At 40.3% G+C, this 19,542-nt stretch overlaps 1 protein-coding gene across 2 annotated transcripts in view; it reads right to left on the reverse strand.

Annotated features, from left to right (window-relative positions):
• Positions 1-19,542, reverse strand: part of DRP2 (dystrophin related protein 2) — a 168,116-nt gene that overhangs the window by 111,536 nt on the left and 37,038 nt on the right. For both annotated transcript variants that reach the window (XM_053698952.1, XM_053698953.1), the window contains exons 4-5: positions 3,922-4,045; positions 392-660 (exon numbers count right to left, since the gene is read on the reverse strand). In XM_053698952.1, coding sequence (XP_053554927.1) covers positions 392-660; positions 3,922-4,045 — 393 coding nt within the window. The remainder of the gene's footprint in view (positions 1-391; positions 661-3,921; positions 4,046-19,542) is intronic.

Genomic DNA, 19,542 nt, shown 5'->3' on the forward strand with positions numbered 1-19,542 from the left:
TCTTTCAATTGACACATGTTGCATTCACGTTAATTTTCCATGATTGTTTCAAAATTACATAGTAAAAAAAACATTTGGTGGAACACAGTCCCTTTATCATCAGAGAGGCTATGTTCCCCAAAAACTTTATTAGTATTGTTCCTGTTTTAACTCCTAAAATGGGAATTTCTAAATTAGTAATATGTATTACAGATAGTTATTCTAGTAACAGTACAACAGATATTTAGCATTACAATAGGCCCCAGAGTGACTTGTAGCTTTAAGTAATAGCAGTAGACTGGACACTTTGACTACTTGATGAATATCAAGAAGGTGTTTTATAAAATTTTGACCAGTTGATACTGGAATAATATAGCACAGACTTAACATCTCACTTCCCATTCATCCTTACCTTGGTAGCTTGGATGTGCTCTGGCAGGGAGTCTATGAACAAGTCCCCTATAGGTTCCCAGGAGGCCTGAACACTTTCAGCCTGTGCCAAAGCTTCTCTGGCCTCTCCCATGGAGACACCAAGGTCCCTGAGTTGCTCCAATGTCCTCTCTAGGTGACGATGTTGATCCAAGCTACGTGCAGTCAGCCTATCCCACAGCTCACTGGCTACACTGGCCTGCTTCCACAGAATGCGACTAAGAGCCTGGACACGGCTCCGTGGTGAGGAATCTAAGATCATAAGGGAAAGATATAAAGAGCTAGGAACTCACAAATAGCGGCAAAGAGAGATGAAGTATGGTTGTGTAACAGAAAATTTTGGCAAGAAAATAACTAAAATGTGAAAAATGGGAGAGAAATCATTTAAGGTTTGTATATAAAAACACAGGATCCTTTTATTGTAGTCTTGATGTTAGAAGACCTATTTAGTACAAAATTATTGGTCAACTTATGTATACATATTATATTGTCTTATTATTGTTTTATGCAGCCTAAAAATAGCTAAACATTGTCAAATACCACACTGCACCGTATTTGTACCAACTTGGTGTTTAATAAAATAATTTATAAAACTAAACACAGAGACCAGAAGATTTAAACACAAATATTAATTGCACATTACAAATAAAGTCAACAAGACATTGTTTTGACAAACTTTCTGGACTTTTCCTGCACAATAATTTTGCTCAGTCTCATTTCTCCCGGGTCATCCATAGGACTAAATCTTGGTCCTTTATCCATGTGTCTTACTGGCCATAACACAGGTCCTATCTATCATTTATTGCTTTCATTACAGTAGAACCTTTTTTTTTTTTTTTATTTCCATGTTCCTGTTTTCCACCTGTAAAACTCATTCATTGGGCCCATGAATATCCGTTTGAATTTACTTTCCAAAACTTTGAATCCTATTTTGTAGCTTTTTTTCCTATGTCATTTTAATCTATTAGAAGTGTCACCCTTCAAATTAATTAAGCAACTCAAATCATGTCTACCCATAAATATATACAAAAAACTTGATTTACAAGTAAACATGTACAAAAACTATAAGAAATAGGATTTTTTTGGCTTGTCGGTTTTTTTCTTAGACCTCCATGTAAGCAAAAATACATTAACATTAACATTACCACATTTTTATATAATTGTTAGTGATTTTGTGGTCTATTTCAATCTAATATAACAGTAATTTGCTGTGCATGGCTCTTTGTGGGATTTTAAATGCAGACATTCTAATCCATTAGAAAACCCAATTTGCACAATGTTAGCATCACTATTACTTTTTATCAAGAGAATTAAACAACAATTAAACAGTATTCCATATTAATCAGAACACACGTTTTAAGCATATTTTTCAGTTGTTTAGGATTCATATCATTTAACAGCCTTAAAGGGACTCCCGTCTACACCCCATTAAATAATTAACCATTACTTCGATCACACTAAAAACAATTTAACTAGTGAGCAGTGAGCAGATTCTGATTGGATGATTTAACATAACAAAATGTAAAGATGAAACATTGGGGGGAGTTTGACGGCCATATATACATGAACTAAACCAATGTTCTCTTTAGGATTACTTGTGTACCGGTCGAGCTACAGGACATGCAATGCAGTGCAGGTGGATCTTCTTTGGTTAATCTAAGGTATGGGTTTATGTTTAATCGGGTGTAGACCAGACATCCCAACCTGCAAAAACTCATTTCAGGGAGGTGGCTTCACCCGCTACTGCACTGCCACCCCCCCCCCAGTTATATATTGGACACCTTGAAACCCTAAATAAGATAGAGACTTATCATTAAAGCAGCTTCCCACTAAAGTCACATTAAAAAAGTAGCATTATTGCACAGCCATATACAACAAACCTATTTTCCAGTGATCGTACGCTTGTTGAATGCTTAAATATTTTAGAATACGAAGTTTAATTATGTGCAGTAAATAAGGTAGTATTTGTGTTTTATTTTATTAAAATAAGTGGGGGGTTTTGGTTACTTGTGCATGCTTTAAGGGTTCTATAATGTCCCAGCAACTAAAGGCATTCCTTTAAAAAAAAACAGAAAAACACTTTTCCGATTTGGGCCACATTGGTTCATGGTACTTGGAGTTTCAGGGAGATTGCACTCCATTTGCTGGCATCAGAGAGCCGCTATTACAATCAGGGAGACTCCCTGAACTTCAGGGAGAGTTGTGATGTCTGGTGTAGACTGTCCCTTTAAGTTCTTTAAAACTCATGCTGGCGTTTCTTAGGCAGCATGTATACCTGTTCACATAGCTTTAGCACATATTAAATTCATATTAATAAACACAAAAGTTTTCCTGGATTAATAATAATTTAAAGAAAATTGTACACAATTTAAATTTGATCATCAAGTATTTGGATGTTTAAAAATAGTTGATTATAAAATTATTTAAAATGATATGAAATTAAGTGCACACAGTGGGGCATATGTATCAAGCTCTGAATGGAGCTTGATGCCCCGTGTTTCTAGCGAGCCTGCAGGCTCGCCAGAAACAGCAGTTGTGAAGCAGCGGTCACAAAGACCGCTGCTCCATAACCTGTTCGCCTGCTCTAAGCAGGCGGACAGACATTGTTGCAATTCAACCCGATCGAGTACGATCGGGTTGATTGACACCTCCCTGCTGGCGGCCAATTGGCCGCGAGTCTGCAGGGGGCGGCATTGCACCAGCAGCTCTTGTGAGCTGCTGGTGCAATGCTGAATATGGCGAGCGTATTGCTCGCCGTATTCAGCGATGTCCGTCGGACCTGATCAGCACTGTTGGATCAGGTCCAACAGACATTGATAACTAGAGGCCAATTAATTGATTCCAATGGTTAAGTAAACAAAAAACTGGATTCATGCATGTTAGGCAGTTATCATCATAGCTGAATTAATTAGTTATGATCAAGATTATTTTAAGGGATATGACACCCAAAAGCTGAATCACTCCGCATATTGGTTAAAAAGCTTACTAAGAAATATCACATGAACATCTCATTGCAAAAAAAGGTATGTATTTTACTTCAACATTTCTTAAGTAGCCACATTATATTGTAGAGGGACTTTAGGCATCCAATCCTGATGCTTGTCCCAGGACTAGTAAATGAGAATTCATCTGGCATACACTGTCTCTTTATTTTCCTTCTCAGTTCTGAAATATTGTGAAATTGTGACATTATGACAAAATCCCACCAGATCACAGAAAAGCAAAGTGTAAATTCAGCACTGATGATAATGATTGGTAACTTGTTTTTCCACCATAAAGATGAAAATTAAAAAAAAAATAGCTGGAAGGTAACTGCTCCCAGAGCACTTACAATGGTGAGCTGATCTTTTTTTTAAAAAAAAATCCATGTATACATCATAAAATGTGCAAAAACGAAAAATAAAAAAATAAAAAATATATAATCATATAAGATAGACATCTAGTTTTAAATGTGTCGCACTAGCACCCAGCAAAAGGTGAGAAAGCACTGATCTTTGACGTAAAAGTACTGACCTTTGCCCTGAGTGGAGGCTTCTTCTTCTTCCTCATGGAAAGGATGCTGAGCTAGAAAGCTCTGAGCAGACTCAAGTACAGAATAGATATAGGGACCCCTAGACTTCACCTCTTCCATAAACACCTGTGAAGAGATGTTGGGTTAAAAGTATCAATGAAGTGAAGGAGACAAGGAAATGTAAATGAGTAGGAAACATTGGAGAGTGGTGATGAGAGAGATATAGAGAAAAGTGAGAGAAAGATCAAGAACAGGTAAAATACATTACAGGGGAAAATAATTGGAAGGAAAAATAGTAAAGATTTTTCTGCAGTCTGCAATAAACTAATATACAGGGTGAGTCTAAAAGCATTTGGAATACATTGATGCCTTGTTTGCTGCAATTGTTTTTCAAAGGTTCAAATACCACTGACCCCTTGCCTTTTTTGGAGTAGCTTATTCGGACTTGTTACCAGAATAGACATATCTAACCACAGTCATTATGTTAGCAAACTCTCTATTGTTTAGTAGTTTATTTTATCATCTCTGCTGAAGTCAAGTACAGACAGATATGTGGCATGGTTTTGCTTGTGAATTCTGCAGTGTGCACTATAAGGTCTTAGAGTTGGAAACATTTTCAGACATTATATATTTTACCCCTCTATAGTATAATCAAGTGAAGTGAAGGAGACAGAGGGGACAAGGAAATGTGCAGAAAAAGGGGGCAGAAAAGTACATTGCAAAGGTTTTTGTTACTACACACAGTTAAACATTTTATATAAAATTCTCTAAGGGTCTGATTCTCTAAAGCTCTTGGGTCTGCCGACATTCTATAAGTTGTAGTGTCAGTATTATGAGGTCCCTCAGGGATTGTATTAAAGGCATTTTTTTTCCTTGAGAACTGTGTATCTCATTAAAGGAGTACATTAATATACTTTATGTTAAGGAGAGACACTTACTTTACAATATAGTGCTCAGTAAAATAAGCTGATGATTTCTCTCAATGCCAGCAAATTTTTGAGAATCTGGCCCTAAGTATTTACTGACCCTTTAAAGAGACAGTTTGCTGTAAATGTTTCTCCCTTTGTTGTTTTTCTGATAATCCATTTTACCAGCTGGAGGGTATTAAATTATTTACAAATAGCTCCTTAATCTGTATTTTTTCATTTGAAATGATTGCTTTTTGCCTACTGAAACCACCACCTATACTGACAATATCCAATACTACAGTAATGGGTACATAAAATCTATGTTAACAAGAGGCTGGGGAAGAAATCACACTCCCAGTTGGGTATTAGAGTGATAGGTTCATTTTCAATAGTTCTCTGTAAGTACAGGTGAGTGTATACCGTGCAGTCATAGGAGGCAAGTGAGGCACCGCCGCCACCACCGCCAAATTCGCCAACAAAGTGCAAAGTATTAAATTATTTGTCTAATACGCATCCGTATTGCTCAAGGAAGGAGAGGCTATGAGCCGTTCAGCTCCGTTCCTTTGCGCAATACGGATGTCTTTGAGGATTTTTTTCATATGGGCCGCACAGAGACTGCCACCCAGTGGTTAAGTCTCTTAGTTCGCAGCTCATATCGCTCCCAAGAGGCTGCTCTCTAACAGCCTCGGGAGCCCAGCCAATCAGCGCTCGTGAGTGCCGTGACTGACGTCCTCAAGGTCTGGGTGTTGGGTGGGAAGAGAGAGGCACATAGTGAGTGAGACGACTCACGTGTGGTGCCGTGCAGTGATCGATAGTCCAGTGTCTCTGGCAGCTTCTGCCTTCTTCAGCCCTTAGCCGCGTAAGCCCGCCATTTGAACTTCAGGAAGGACAAGCCTTGAAAAGACTAACATGTGTGGGGGATCAGGGGCTCTGGTACTCGGGCTCATCCCTGAGGGTGGACACGCTGCTTCCTCACTGTGCCTCTCTAGGCTGTGCTAGCTTGTTCCTCTATTATTGCAGAAGGACAATGCCTGCACCAGTGCCTTAGCCTTGTGTCTATGGGGGCACTGCATTGAGACAACGTGTACAGCTGTATTGTTATTGTGTCTAGTGCGCTTCATCTATCAGCCCAATAAAAGGTCAGAAGGAGAGAACTCTGTACTGAGGAGCTATACAATGTCTTATAGATAGTTTAGTTTGGTAACACTGCACCATATCTCAAAAGCTTAGAAACAAACATGGACTTTAACTCCAGTTAATCTTACTAGATAAGTTTGCATTATGGCTCAATTGTGCATAAACCCCACTGATTCTGCTTTAAAATGTTTGCTTGTTTAGTTTTATATTCTATGTTACCAAGTTATCATGTGAAGTTGTTTAAATGTTACTACATATCCTAGCAACAAACAGATGGCTAGATTATGAGTTTTGCTTTATGAGTGAAAAAGCTTTATAACGCTGCTTTTTCACTACCGCTCCTATTACGAGTCTTGTAAGTACAGCTGTACCGCACACTTTTTTGGCCGTCACGCAACGTAACTACCGCACCTTTCAAAAAGTCCTTTCTCAATGGGATTTCCATAGCACCGGTATTACGAGTTTGCCTATCCAGCCAAAAAGTGAGCGGTACAGCCCATAACTACAAGATCTGTACCGCCACCTGAAAGTCAGTAGTTATTAGTTTTACGTTACAAAGCTGTAACATAAAACTCATAACTAAAGTGCTACAAAGTACACTAACACCCATAAACTACCTATTAACCTCTAAACCGAGGCCCTCCCGCATTGCAAACACTAAAATTATTAACTCCTAATCTGCCGCTCCGGACATCACCTCCACTATAATAAACATATTAACCCCTAAACCGCCGCACTCCCGCATCGTAAACACTAGTTAAATATTATTAACCCCTAATCTGCTGCCCCAATGTCGTCGCCACCTACATACACTTATTAACTCCTAATCTGCTGTCCCTAACATCGCCGCAACCTACATTACTGTTATTAAACCCTAATCTGCTGTCCCCAATGTCGCCGCCACTATACTAAAGTGATTAACCCCTAAACATAACCCTAAGTCTAACCCTAACGTAACCCTAACAACCACTAACTTTAACCTAATTAAAATAATTTCAAATAAAAATTACAATTAATACCTAAATTATTCCTATTTAAAAATAAATAAATATTTACCTGTAAAATAAACCCTAAGCTAGCTACAATATAACTAGTAGTTACATTGTAGCTATCTTAGGTTTTATTTGTATTTCACAGGTAAGTTTGTATTTATTTTAACTAGGTAGACTAGTTAGTAAATAGTTATTAACTATTTACTAACTACCTAGTAAAAATAAATACAAATTTACCTGTAAAATAAAACCTAACCTGTCTTACCTAACATTAAACCTAACATTACACTAAAATTAAAAAAAATAATTAAATTTTTTTATCTAAATTACAAAAAATAATAAACACTAAATTACACAAAATAAAAAAGAAATTCTCAAATATTTAAACTAAATACGCCTAATCTAATAGCCCTATCAAAATAAAAAAGCACCCCCCCCAAAATAAAAAAAAACTCTAACCTACACTAAACTGCCAATGGCCCTTAAAAGAAAAAGAAATCAGCTCTTTTACCTGTAAAAAAAAATACAAACAACCACCCAATAGTAAAACCCACCACCGACACAACCAACAACCCCCCCCAATAAAAACCTACCTAACAAACCTAAGCTCCCCATTGCCCTAAAAAGGGCATTTGGATGGGCATTGCACTTAAAAGGGCATTTAGCTCTTTTACGGTGTCCAAAGTCCCTAATCTAAAAATAAAACCCACCCAATAAACCCTTAAAAAAAACTAACACTAACCCCCAAAGATCCACTTACAGTTTTTGAAGACCCGACATCCATTCTCATCCAGCCGGGAGAAATCTTCATCCAAGCGGCAAGAAGTCCTCAATGAAGCCGGGAGAAGTCTTCATCCAAGCGGCAAGAAGTCGTCCTCCAGGCAGGCAGAAGTCTTCATCCAGACGGCATCTTCTATCTTCATCCTTCCGACGCGGAGCGGCTCCATCTTCAAGACATCCAGCACAGAGCATCCTCTTCATACGGTCCCAGCCATACACTGAAGGTTCCCTTTAAGGGACGTCATCCAAGATGGCGTCCCTTGAATTCCGATTGGCTGATAGAATTCTATCAGCCAATTGGAATTAAAGGGTAAAAAATCTTATTGGTTGATGCAATCAGCCAATAGGATTGAGCTTTAATCCTATTGGCTGATCCAATCAGCCAATAGGATTGAGCTTGCATTCTATTGGCTGATTGGAACAGACAATAGAATGCAAGCTCAATCCTATTGGCTGATTGGATCAGCCAATAGGATTGAAGCTCAATCCTACTGGCTGATTGCATCAGCCAATAGGATTTTTTACCCTTTAATTCCGATTGGCTGATAGAATTCTATCTGCTAATCGGAATTCAAGGGATGCCATCTTGGATGACGTCCCTTAAAGGGAACCTTCCGTGTACGGCTGGGACCATGTGAAGAGGATGCTCTGCGCCGGATGTCTTGAAGATGGAGCCGCTCTGCATCGGAAGGATGAAGATAGAAGATGCCGCCTGGATGAAGACTTCTGCCCGCCTGGAGGATGACTTCTTGCCGCTTGGATGAAGACTTGTCCCGGCTGGATGAGGATGGATGTCCGGTCTTCAAAAACTGTAAATGGATCTTCGGGGGTTAGTGTTAGTTTTTTTTTTTTTAGGGTTTATTGGGTGGGTTTTATTTTTAGATTAGGGACTTTGGGCACTGTAAAAGAGCTAAATGCCCTTTTAAGGACAATGCCCATCCAAATGCCCTTTTCAGGGCAATGGGGAGCTTAGGTTTTTTAGGTAGATTTTTATTTGGGGGGTTGGTTGTGTGGGTGGTGGGTTTTACTGTTGGGGGGTTGTTTGTATATTTTTTTTACAGGTAAAAGAGCTGATTTCTTTGGGGCAATGCCCCGCAAAAGGTCCTTTTAAGGGCCAATTGCAGTTTAGTGTAGGCTAGGGGTTTTATTATTTTGGGGGGCTTTTTTATTTTGACAAACATAGCAAGAAAGTAGATACCCCAGAATAAGGGGTTTCCAAAAGTCTAGGCTAAACCAGCACAACTGTAGATAATAAAAACTCAAGAGACAAAAGTGTCAAAAGTTATAACATCCTTTAATAAATCACACATATAACAAACATACCACATTCATACATGGGATCCCAGATAAATAAAAGTCAATGGGCTGAGAGAGAGCTTCTGGTGCACCAGGGCGAGCTGGATAGATATATATAAGCCAATGGTGTTAGATATTTGTAATCCACAAAAGTAATGGTTCTTTATCTTAAAATTCCCCAAAGTGCCGCTCAGCCGAACTAGCCGGACCAAACCCCCGACCCAGGAGCGTGATCAAATCACTTATAAAGCATACCTTAGAGGCCGTGCGTGTATACGATATTCACAGGTGCAGGAGCCGCCATGTCCTTATTTGCAAAGAGTGGTAAGCAATACTACCTGTGTCCGTGACGCCAACGGCAAAATCTTCAATGCTTAAGTGGGACGTGGTCTTCCAGGGCAGGTCGGGGCTAGCCGGGATCCAATGCTGCAGTGAACTGAAAAGCTGCAAAGCACCGACGAGTCTGAATGCTTGTTTCACTCCTTCACATACTGCAGCGTGGAGCTTCTTCCGGGTGCTGACGTCACCTAAGTTAGAGTATCCTTTTATTGGTACACAATGTTTGCCGGTTATTTCTTGATTCGTTGATAAACTTGTCAATCATGCTTTGGCTGTTTACAAAGTAACAAGTCCGGACTTCTTTGCCCAATTGTACAGATGTAACATTTCAAAGTATAACGTTTATTACAATGTTTGAAATACTTGACATTGTATCCAACTTGGAAATGAATTTGTTACGTTGAAGAAGCCCAAATTGGTACCATAAAAGAGATACAGAACATTCATACACACATTCACAATACAGGGAGTGCAGAATTATTAGGCAAGTTGTATTTTTGAGGATTAATTTTATTATTGAACAACAACCATGTTCTCAATGAACCCAAAAAACTCATTAATATCAAAGCTGAATAGTTTTGGAAGTAGTTTTTAGTTTGTTTTTAGTTATAGCTATTTTAGGGGGATATCTGTGTGTGCAGGTGACTATTACTGTGCATAATTATTAGGCAACTTAACAAAAAACAAATATATACCCATTTCAATTATTTATTTTTACCAGTGAAACCAATATAACATCTCAACATTCACAAATATACATTTCTGACATTCAAAAACAAAACAAAAACAAATCAGTGACCAATATAGCCACCTTTCTTTGCAAGGACACTCAAAAGCCTGCCATCCATGGATTCTGTCAGTGTTTTGATCTGTTCACCATCAACATTGCATGCAGCAGCAACCACAGCCTCCCAGACATTGTTCAGCGAGGTGTACTGTTTTCCCTCCTTGTAAATCTCACATTTGATGATGGACCACAGGTTCTCAATGGGGTTCAGATCAGGTCAACAAGGAGGCCATGTCATTAGATTTTCTTCTTTTATACCCTTTCTTGCCAGCCACGCTGTGGAGAACTTGGACACGTGTGATGGAGCATTGTCCTGCATGAAAATCATGTTTTTCTTGAAGGATGCAGACTTCTTCCTGTACCACTGCTTGAAGAAGGTGTCTTCCAGAAACTGGCAGTAGGACTGGGAGTTGAGCTTGACTCCATCCTCAACCCGAAAAGGCCCCACAAGCTCATCTTTGATGATACCAGCCCAAACCAGTACTCCACCTCCACCTTGCTGGCGTCTGAGTCAGACTGGAGCTCTCTGCCCTTTATCAATCCAGCCACGGGCCCATCCATCTGGCCCATCAAGACTCACTCTCATTTCATCAGTCCATAAAACCTTAGAAAAATCTGTCTTGAGATATTTCTTGGCCCAGTCTTGACGTTTCAGCTTGTGTATCTTGTTCAGTGGTGGTCGTCTTTCAGCCTTTCTTACCTTGGCCATGTCTCTGAGTATTGCATACCTTGTGCTTTTGGGCACTCCAGTGATGTTGCAGCTCTGAAATATGGCCAAACTGGTGGCAAGTGGCATCTTGGCAGCTGCACGCTTGACTTTTCTCAGTTCATGGGCAGTTATTTTGCGCCTTGGTTTTTCCACACGCTTCTTGCGACCCTGTTGACTATTTTGAATGAAACGCTTGATTGTTCGATGATCACGCTTCAGAAGCTTTGCAATTTTAAGAGTGCTGCATCCCTCTGCAAGATATCTCACTATTTTTGACTTTTCTGAGCCTGTCAAGTCCTTCTTTTGACCCATTTTGCCAAAGGAAAGGAAGTTGCCTAATAATTATGCACACCTGATATAGGGTGTTGATGTCATTAGACCACACCCCTTCTCATTACAGAGATGCACATCACCTAATATGCTTAATTGGTAGTAGGCTTCCGAGCCTATACAGCTTGGAGTAAGACAACATGCATAAAGAGGATGATGTGGTCAAAATACTCATTTGCCTAATAATTCTGCACTCCCTGTATAAGCAAACATCCATAGTTAAAATTAAAAAATAATCTTTATTTTAATTAATAAATTTTTTAATTTCAAAAGCTTTAATTTATTGTAATATTTTTATAATATAAGTTTTGTGCATGAATGTGTGCCACTTTAACCAACCACGAAGGGAGAAATGTTCTCCATTTTTCTTAATACTTGCAGTAACATTTACAAAAAAAGGGGATTTGTAAAACACAAATATTTACATGAGAAGATTCCAAAATACTTTATTGGTCAATGTACAGATAGAGGGATTCCTAACCTGTATTCAATCTATACATCCATCTTGTCTCTTTTTGTAATAAAATCGTATCGATGTCACCTCCACGTGCACTTAACTTAACAGACTCTATTCCAATGAAATGAAGATCATCAGTTTTAGATCTATGAGACTAAGCAAAATGTCTTGCAACTGGGCTGTCTACATCACAATATTTAATGTCATCTCTATGTTCAGTAATACGAGATCGTAGCTCTCTAAAAGTTTTTCCTACATAAAACTTTTTACATGAACAAAAAAGGAGATATATTACTCCTTTAGTGGAGCAATTAATAAAAGAGTTGATTTTATATGTAACCCCTGTGTTGCTACTGAATGTCTTGGTTTTACACATGAATTGGCAGCATACACAGTGGCTGCAAGGTGAACTTCCAACCACTTTCTGGGCAGCATGTTCTAGCCAGTTGCCTGTAAGGACTTTATTAAATTCGCTCTTCACAAGAATATCTTTTAAGTTATTAGATCTTCTCGCAGTCATAAGGGGGTAATCACCCACATATTCATGGAGTGTATTGTCATTAGTCAGTAGGTGCCAATTTTTACCTAAGATAGATCTTACTTTGCCCCAATGTGTTTTATATTTGGTAATGAATCTATTCTTAGTATCTTCCTTTTTGATTTGTTTATTTTGGTAAAGGAGATCCTTTCTATCCTGCTGAGATGCCTTAAATAACGCTCTTTTTACACATCTCTTTGAGTAACCTCTCTCAAGAAAACAAGTCATCAGCTCTTTTGCCTGTTTTTTGAAAACGTGATCTTCAGAGCAAATTCGGTGCTGGAGCAGAAATTGCCCATAAGGTATACCTCGCTTCACATTTTCAGGATGATGACTTGATCCTAAGAGTAGGTTTTTAGTTGCTGTTGGCTTACGAAAAACTTCAGTTACTATTTTCCCTTCCTTTTTGCTTATTTTTAAGTCCAGAAAGTCAATTGAATTGTAATCATAATTACATGTAAGAAAAAATATTTTTGTCATTTGAGTTTAGCAAAGTCAGACTCAAGTCAGACTCACTGCCATCCCACAGTAAGAGGATATCATCCACATACCTTATCCACAGGGCTACATGTGCACCAACTGTCTCAGCATGTTCACCAAAAACAATCTGATCTTCCCATCCACCAAGATGTAGACATGCATAAGTTGGTGCACATGTAGCCCCCATGGCTGTTCCTTGTTTCTGTCTATAACATTTTCCATCAAACATGAATCTGTTGTTTTCCAGAACAAATTTCAATAATTGAATCACAAAGTCAGTATGTTTTTTGTACCCTATTCCTCTTGTATTAAGAAAATGTTCACATGTCTCAAGCCCAATAGAATGTGGGATAGAGGAATAAAGGGACTCAACGTCCAGAGAAACCAACATGGTTCCATCCGTGACACTAATACCATCCAATTTTTTAATTACGTCAGTTGAATCTTGTACAAATGTACGCAAGTCTTTCACAAAAGGTTGCAGGAATGTATCAACATAATTACTAATACCCTCTGTGGGGCCCCCAATCCCAGAAATTATTGGGCGGCCGGGGGGTTTTTGGACCGACTTATGTAATTTTGGGATCCAGTAGAACACTGGTACTTTCGGTTTATGATTGAATAGGAAAGTAAATTCCTGACCTGTGATTAAGTTGTTTCTTCGAGCATCATTTAACATGAATAACAGCTCGTTATGTGATTTCAAGTGAAGATTTTTCATACTGATTTATGTCTAGCAACTGCCGCCTTGCCTCCTTAATATAATATTCTTGGCTTAAGACAACGACGTTGCCGCCCTTTTCCGCAGGCTTTATGACCAGTTCCTGATGATTGGCCAGTTCTTTTAAAGCCTTACGTTCTGCCTTAGTGAGATTGTCATTCACAACCTTTGTGTTCTTTATTTGTGCCAACTCACGAGACACATTTTGTACAAAGATTGAAATATTAGGGATGGAGGAAAAAGAGGGCATGTAGGTAGATTTTTTCTTTAGATCTGTTTTTGGGAGTATATCAATACTTTGCGTACTCTGCTCATATAGTAGAGTTTCAAGACAGTAAAGGGCATCCCTTTCTTTATTACATGTTAAATTAATTTGAACTTTTGGTGTCATGATCTTTTTGAAGGCTAACTTTCTCGCAAAAAGGTGAAGATCTTTAGTCACTTCAAATAGATCTAAGTTGTTAGATGGACAGAAACGTAGGCCTTTTTCTAATGCCTTAATATGTGCATTATTTAAGGGGAAGGAGGAAAGGTTAATTATACCCATTTTTTTGTGTGGAAGGTGGGGTGCCAAGGAGTGAACTAGTCATTCCTTCTAGTTGAATCTCATCCTGTTTCTGGTCATCATATATTGACCTTGATGGCGTCTCTTCTCTCTCCCACTCCCTCCTCTGCTGTTTTGGGTTTGTCCACCCGTGTCTCCTCCTCCCACCTCGTCTAGTCCTACCCCTAAAGGGTGCATCTGTGAGTTATCTTTACTGCTATTTTTAAGATAAAGAACCATTACTTTTGTGGATTACAAATATCTAACACCATTGGCTTATATATATCTATCCAGCTCGCCCTGGTGCACCAGAAGCTCTCTCTCAGCCCATTGACTTTTATTTATCTGGGATCCCATGTATGAATGTGGTATGTTTGTTATATGTGTGATTTATTAAAGGATGTTTTAACTTTTGACACTTTTGTCTCTTGAGTTTTTATTATCTACAGTTGTGCTGGTTTAGCCTAGACTTTTGGAAACCCCTTATTCTGGGGTATCTACTTTCTTGCTATGTTTGTTAAAATATATTCTTCTAGGTAGCACCTGTTTTTCTTACAATAATTATTCCAGTTTGAGTGCAGCTGTTCTGCTTTTTTTCTTTGTTTACTTTTTTATTTTGATAGGGCTATTAGATTAGGAGTAATTCGTTTTTATTTTTTGATAATTTCTTTTTTTATTTTGTGTACTTTAGTGTTTATTATTTTTTGTAATTTAGATAAATGTATTTTTTTTATTTCATTTATTTAATCTTATTGTAATGTTAGGTGTTAGTGTAACTCAGGTTAGGTTTTATTTTACAGGTAAATGTGTATTTATTTTAACTAGGTAGCTAGTAAATAGTTAATAACTATTTACTAACTAGTCTACCTAGTTAAAATAAATACAAACTTACCTGTGAAATAAAAATAAAACCTAAGATAACTACAATGTAACTATTACTTATATTGTAGCTAGCTTAGGGTTTATTTTACAGGTAAGTATTTAGTCTTAAATAGGAATTATTTAGGTAATAATAGTAATTTTTATTTAGATTTATTTTAATTATATTAAAGTTAGGGGTGTTAGGGTTAGACTTAGGGTTAGGTTTAGGGGTTAATATATTTATTTAGTGTCAGTGATGTGGGAGGCCAGAGGTTTAGGGGTTAATAACTTTAGTATAGTGGCGGCAGCAGAATAGGGGTTAATAAATTTATATTGGGGGCGGCAGATTAGGGGTTAATAAGTGTAGGTAGGTGGCAGCCACATGGGGCGGCAGATTAGGGGTTAATAAGTGTAGGTAGGTGGCTACGATGTTGGGGGCAGCAGATTAGGGGTTAATAAGTGTAATGTAGGTGGCGGCAACATTGGGGCGGCAGATTAGGGGTTAATAAGTGTAGTTAGGGGGCGGCAACATTGGGGGTGGCAGATTAGGGGTTAATAAGTGTAGGTAGGTGGTGGTGACGTTGGAGGCGGCAGATTAGGGGTTAATAAGTGTAATGTAGGTGTCAGCGATGTCAGGGGCGGCAGAGGGGTGTTTAGACTCAGGGTTTGTGTTAGGTGTAAACATAACTTTTCTTTCCCCATAGACATCAATGGGGCTGCGTTACGGAGGTAAAAGAAAGATGTAACAGTATTATTTATATCAGTCTTTGCTTTGTTAAAGTTACTTTTGAAGACATAGCTAACATTTGAGTAAATTTTCCACAGATGAATAACATAAATTATGGTTACCTGATAATTTTATTTCTATCGAGGGGAGGAGAGTCCACTGCTTCATTCATTACTGTTGGGAATTTAGAACCTGGCCACCAGGAGGAGGCAAAGACACCCCAGACAAAGGCTTAAATACCTCCCCCACCTCCCTCATCCCCCAGTCATTCTGCCGAGGGAACAAGGAAACAGTCGGAGTAAAATCAGGGTATAAATGGTGCCAAAAGACAAATAAAATTTAGGTCCGCACCACGGAGATACGGGCGGGAGCCGTGACTCTCCTCCCCTCGATGAAAATGAAATTATCAGGTAATCATAATTTATGTTTTCCATCTAAAGGGGAGGAGAGTCCACGGCTTCATTCATTACTTTTGGGAACATATACCCAAGCTCAAGAGGACACTGAATGAAACCGGGAGGGTTAAAGGCGGACCCTAATCTGAGGGCACCACAGCCTGCAAAACCTTTCTCCCAAAAATGGCTTCCGCAGAAGCAAAAACGTCAAATTTGTAAAACTTTGTAAGGAGAACCAGGTAGCTGCCTTACAAATTTGCTCCATAGAGGCCTCATTCTTGAAGGCCCAAGAAGAAGCCACAGCTCTAGTTAAATGATCCATGATCCTCTGAGGAGGCTTATGTCCCGCTGTCTCATAGACCAAGCGAATCAAGCTCCTCAACCAAAAGGAAAAAGAAGTAGAAGAGGCTCTCTGCCCCTTGCGCTTCCCTGAATACACCACAAAAAGAGATGTAGACTGTCTAAAATCCTTCGTAGCCTGAAGATAAAACTAAAGAGCACGAACCACATCCAGATTATGAAGTAACCTCTCCTTAGAGGAAGAAGTGTTAGGACACCAAGAAGGAACCACTATTACCGAATTGATGTTACGGTTAGAAACCACCTTGGGAAGAAAACCCAAACCAGTGCGAAGCACAGCCTTATCCACATGAAAAACCAGATAAGGCGACTCATATTGCAAGGCAGCCAGCTCAGATACTCTGTGTGCTGATGCAATGGCCAACAGGAAGAGAACCTTCCAGGACAGAATCTTAATGTCAATAGAATGCATAGGCTCAAACAGAACCCTCTGCAAAACCTTAAGGACCAAATTTAAGCTCCATGGGGGAGCAGACTGTCTAAAAACAGGCCTGATTCTAGACAGAGCCTGAACAAAGGATTGGATGTCAGGGAGCTCAGCGAATCTCCTATGCAACAAGACTGACAATGCCGAAATCTGTCCCTTTAAGGAACTAGTGGCAAGACCCTTCTCCAAACCATCTTGAAGAAAGGACAGAATCCTGAATACCTTCATCTTATGCCAAGGATATCCATGCTTCTCACACCAGGACGAGTAAGTCCTCCACACCTTATGGTAGATAAGACCGAGTGACTGGCTTCCTTGCCTGACTTAGAGTATCAATCACACTTTCCGAAAGGCCTCTCTTGACCAAGACTAGGCGTTCAATGTCCATGCAGTCAGCCTTAGAGAATCGAGATTTGATGTTGAAAGGGTCCCTGTTCCAGCAGATCCCTGCGCCAGGGTAACCTCCATGGCGGAGAGGATGACATCCCCACCAGATCCGCAAACCACGTCCTCCGCGGCAATGATGGAGCAATCAAAATGGCCGAAGCTCGCTCCTGTTTGATGCGTGCCACTACACGAGGTAGAAGTGGTAACGGTGGAAAAATGTAAGCTAGGTTGAACCCCTAAGGCACCGCTAAGGCATCTACTAGCTCTGCCTGGGGATCCCTGGACCTCGACCCATATCGGGGTAGCTTGCACTTGAGTCTGGAGGCCATGAGGTCTATTTCCGGCGTTCCCCATCTAAGACAAATCTCCGCAAACACTTTGGGGTGAAGAGACCATTCCCCTGGATGGAAGGATTGCCTGCTGAGAAAGTCTGCTTCCCAGTTGTCCACACCTGGAATATGAATTGCTGAGAGCGAGCAGCTGTGGGACTCCGCCTACTCCTAGATCCGAGACACCTCCCTCATAGCTAGGGAGCTCCTCGTACCCCCCTGGTGGTTGATGTAAGCCACCAAGGTAATGTTGTCGGTCTGGAATCTGATGAAGCTGAACGACCACAGAAAAGGCCATGCCTTCAGAGCATTGTAGATTGCTCGAAGTTCCAGAATATTTATCGGAAGGAGAGACTCCTCCCGGGACCATTTTCCTTGTGCCATCCTAGCACCCCAAACAGCTCCCCATCCTGCCAGACTCGCGTCCGTGGTCACAATCTCCCAGGACGGTCTCAAGAAGGATGTCCCCATGGACAGTTGCTCCAGACAGAACCACCAAGAAAGGGAGTCCCTGGTCCGAGCATCCATGGATATCTGCTGATATAGATCTAATGATTGCCGTTCCACTGTATTAACATGCACAATTGAAGAGGTCTGAGATGGAACCTGGCGAATGGAATGACGTCTATGCTGGAGACCATGAGTCCGATCACCTCCATACACTGAGCCACCGAGGGGCTTGAGGAGGACTGAAGGGCAAGACAAGAGGACGCAATCTTCCTGTGTCGACGGTCTTTGAGAAAAATTTTCATGGACATAGAGTCTATTATCGTACCCAGGAACTTCACCCTGTTGCTGGGAATCAGGGAACTCTTTCCTGAGTTGATATTCCAACCGTGAGATTGGAGCAAAAGAAGAAGAGCCCTTGAATGATCCTCTGTGATACTGTCCAGATAAGGCACCACAGCAATGCCTCTGGCTCTGGCCACCTGACGTAGCGGCCCCAGAACCTTTGTGAAGACTCTCTGGGTCGTTGCCAGACCAAAGGGAAGGGCCACAAACTGTGTTGGTCCAGAAACGCAAATCTCAGGAACTTAAAGTGGTCCCTGTGGATTGGCACATGAAGGTAAGCGTCCTTCAAATCTATGGTTGTCATGAGCTGTTTCTCTTAAACTAGGGGCAGAATAGATCTGATCGTTTCCATTTTGAACGATGGAACACTCAGAAACTTGTTCAAACACTTTAGGTCCAGAATCGGGCAGGATGTGCCCTCCTTCTTTGGAACCACAAAAAGATTTGAATAGTACTCTAGACCCCTTTCTCCTTGGAGTACTAGTACGATGACACCTAGAGAGGAGAGATCTCTCACACATTCTAGAAAGGCTTCTCTCTTTTCCAGTCTTGAAAACAGGTCTGATAGGAGGAATCTGCCCCTGGGCGGATGGGATCTGAACCCTATCCTGTAGCCCTGGGCGACAACGTCCAGAACCCAAGGATCCTGAATGTCCTGTAACCATGTTTCTGAGAAGAGAGATAATCTGCTCCCTACTTGGTCCAGAGACCGGTCGGGCCGCCCCTTCATGCCGATTTTGTCTCAGCGGGCTTCTTGCTCTGCTTAGACTTGTTCCAAGAATGAGCCGGTTTCCAAGTGCTGTTTCCATTTTGGAGTTTTCTTTTCATCATCTTTTGGACTTATTTGTGTGGCTGGTGAACGGACGCTGTCTACACCTGAGTATAGTCTGCTGGGCGACTGAGAAGTTCCAGCTTGCCTTGATTGCACCTGGAGGTGCGCTGTTTATTGTAAGTTTGATCAGTAATTGTGAACTCTGCTTGTTTAAACTGTACTGGGCTATGGATATTGTCTTATGTCACTCACAGGAATAAGAATTCTGGTTACTACTCGCTGGTTTCTATCTGAGTGTTTCCCTTCTGGGCATACAGTGAGCTGGACCACTGCTAATTGATTCAGCCTGCGTCATTTGCACCTTTGGGTGCTCTATTTTTGTGAGTATAATTGTACTTCACATTGCTTTATCATTGTGCAGACGTTACTAGGCCATATTGGCGCCTCTGTGTCTCCTTTTTTCCCAGATTCATCATCACCAGGGACTGGCCATCCTTTTGACAGAGTGATGCCTCCCTTTGGATGTTGGATTATAAGGACTTTTTTTTTTTCTCA

This window comes from Bombina bombina, chromosome 1 (genome assembly GCF_027579735.1).
Source record: "Bombina bombina isolate aBomBom1 chromosome 1, aBomBom1.pri, whole genome shotgun sequence".
NCBI classification, from domain to species: Eukaryota; Metazoa; Chordata; class Amphibia; order Anura; family Bombinatoridae; genus Bombina; species Bombina bombina.